This window comes from Haliotis cracherodii, unplaced genomic scaffold (genome assembly GCF_022045235.1).
Source record: "Haliotis cracherodii isolate W230 unplaced genomic scaffold, xgHalCrac1.p SCAF_2, whole genome shotgun sequence".
NCBI classification, from domain to species: Eukaryota; Metazoa; Mollusca; class Gastropoda; order Lepetellida; family Haliotidae; genus Haliotis; species Haliotis cracherodii.
Genome location: NW_027266275.1, coordinates 54,808,037 through 54,810,922, shown reverse-complemented (window position 1 = coordinate 54,810,922; position 2,886 = coordinate 54,808,037). Strand labels below are relative to the sequence as shown.

At 42.0% G+C, this 2,886-nt stretch overlaps 1 protein-coding gene across 1 annotated transcript; it reads left to right on the top strand.

Annotated features, from left to right (window-relative positions):
- The first annotated feature begins 230 nt into the window (after positions 1–230).
- Positions 231–1,944, top strand: LOC139469279 (ADP-ribosylation factor-like protein 4C). Its single transcript, XM_071251423.1, has one exon. The coding sequence runs from the start codon at positions 716–718 to the stop codon at positions 1,271–1,273; it is 558 nt and encodes a 185-aa protein (XP_071107524.1). The 5' UTR covers positions 231–715; the 3' UTR covers positions 1,274–1,944.
- The last annotated feature ends 942 nt before the right edge of the window (positions 1,945–2,886 follow it).

The following is a 2,886-nucleotide window of genomic DNA, read 5'->3' as shown; positions in this document are numbered from 1 at the left end:
AATGTTAGATCTATTTCTAAGTATAAGTAGTTCAAACTAGGTAGAAAGAGAGCGATGTAGCGTCGCTGTTCCATCCAGTAACACCAAAAAAACGTTATGTTTAGTCGAAAATAATACATCACACCCACGGGCATTTTACTGTCGCTTCAATTTTCCGGGTTACTTCCCCTTGTTTGAATCGACAAAAGGTGGCGCTGCATTTGTTGTCATTCCATATTTGGGAGATCGGGGCTATGTCGATAACAGTGAGTGATATGTGTGTCACTATCCGTAGTCGTACTGTTTGAATGGCCGGAAATACTGCTAGGCAAGGCTCAAGGTGGACCCATACTGTCAGAATTATATCATCACATGTGAATAACACTGTGTGGAGTGAGAGGTCAGCTCCCCAGTTGGCCGCCAGAAGTCACCTGCTGTGGGTCCAGGATAGCTACAGACCGCAGCTCGCTGTGATAAGCAAATTCATTGTATTCACTTGCAACGAAACTCGGTCACTCCAGTGAATGGATTCGGGATTGTCTACCTGTGGATATACGTACACACCCACGTTAAGGTACGTGGGACTGTTTCCTTCCGCCTCTGTGTCATTGTTTTATCAGTGAAACGTTTGTGAGAATTTCGCTACACACCATGCCGGCGGTCAGTGTTGGCTTGGCTGCGTTAATCGTTATACCTTGATTCACCTGACTGATTCGGCGTCCCCCAATGTAAGGCTATGGGAGGGGGAGCTTCCGTGCAAGTTCTCATGGTCGGATTAGACACTTCTGGGAAAACTACGATATTGTATCGGCTGAAATTCGGCCAATATATGAACGCAATACCAACAGTTGGTTTCAACTGTGAAAAGGTCGAAGGAAAATGTGGCAAAGTTAAAGGAGTGACGTTCACGATTTGGGACGTCGGTGGGAAGGATAATATGAGGCCGTTGTGGAAATCATACCTACGCTCGGCGGATGGGATTATATTTGTTGTGGACAGCAGTGATAAAGAGAGAATGGAGGAGGCGAGAATTGAACTTATGAAGTTTGTTAAGTCCCAAAACACTCACGGTCTACCGTGCCTCGTCATAGCGAATAAGCAGGATTTACCCGAAGCGCTCGAACCGTCGGAGATAGAGACAATGTTATCACTCTCCGATATCTCCCGGTCTCAGTTATGTGAATTGGCTTCGGCCTGTGCTGTTACAGGGGAAGGTCTCCCCGAAGCGATGGACACAATGTATGAAATGATAAAGAAATGGAAAAAGGGCAAATCAGGGAAAATAGGGAGGTGACAGAAACATACACGTGTTGATGATTCGTATCTGCTTATCGTGCACTTCCAAAGCTCGGCGACTGTCGGCGTCACTAGCGAGTATTGTGCTATCTTCCACACTCCGTCATGACGACAACGACGATGGCAACATCACAACAACATCGACATCAGCTTCGTCAATTCCTCATGCGGGACCAATATCGTTGTGATTACCTCACATCAAATATGTTACGTGTTAGACAAGAAGATCTGTGTTCACATTGTTGAATGTGTGTCGTTAGTTTGAGATCATAATCACGTACAGTCCTACTACAACGATTCAGGAATATATAGTTCTAGAAATCCCATGTGTCAAGTATTAGCCGCTGGATTGTATCTAGTGGTCACTCGCTGATTGACCAGTGCTGGTCACTGTTTAGATCATTGTAGCTGCATTCGTGTATGTTGCAGTGGAACGTTGCTGACACCCCTGCCAATCAACAACTGACAGGTCACGTGCTTGTGTGCTGATATTCTGGTGATATTTGTGTTTTTCGTACATTTCAGTTCAACAACATGCTAGATTCAAGATGGTGCATTAATACTCATCTTAAATTTTAAATGGACATTCCAATGTTTTGACTCAAACTACCTTTGAAATTATTTTCAAAGGCATGCAATATTATTATTTAATAAACGTATTTAATCCTTTGTTATATTGTAGTTCTATTTTGGCATGCTTATGAAGAATATGGGAATCCCTATCTTCACCAAAAGGGATATATATACATATATGTATGTATAATATTAATTAGCTTTTGGCAGCCATGCTCTGCTAACGATTTCCGTGCTACGAGCGGCCATGCGAGTATACCGATCCATGTTCAAATATTCAAGGTTCGATACACTTATAGACTATAGCACCAATGTTGCTTTGTGAAACAGCTCTGATTCAAAGCGCGCCGTACGTCAGTGTAAGATATGTAGGCCTTACGACGGTCTTTGTAATGAATCGCTTTCAGGAATAGGCTATATTTCAATCTGTTTAATCTATCAGCATTACAGTTAAACCATTTAGTTTTCAAAAGGATCAATAGTGACCTCACAGCCAAAACATGAATATTGCAAACAAGTGTGATGGCGAAAGGTAGGAGCTAAACTGTCCGTACCAGTACGGATGTAACATGTGGTACGATTGCAAGGTACGGGGATCGATTTCGTGATATATTTCCCCAGACATCGATCGAGCCTATTCAAATACTAGAGCAATGCTTTTGTACATGTCTCTTTGTACGAATAAATATACATCAAGCGCACCGCCGTGCAGCAATATTTGTCAAGTCAGAAGACTTCCTGTCATGTTGAACTGTGCTTAATAATATACATATTTTGATCAATTCTCTTTCATCGTGTTCAGTATATTATGTTTCTCTAATATAGCGTGTCCACTACTAGTGTTTATCTGAGGTCATTCAATAATGATTTTGTTTCCCAGGGAAAACCTTCAATAACAGATGAAAAAAAAGATATAAGTTGCCTCACACATCAAATGATGGATGTTAATCTAAACCGGTTGTTAATTCTGCTCTCTGCGTAAATGTCATTACGTTTGTCACAGTTGACCGTAATGAAACATGCTATCTGCATCGCCCA

Excerpts from the sequence above, each read along its gene's own strand:
- LOC139469279 (XM_071251423.1), top strand. The coding sequence starts at position 716 with ATGGGAGGGGGAGCTTCCGTGCAAGTTCTCATGGTCGGATTAGACACT.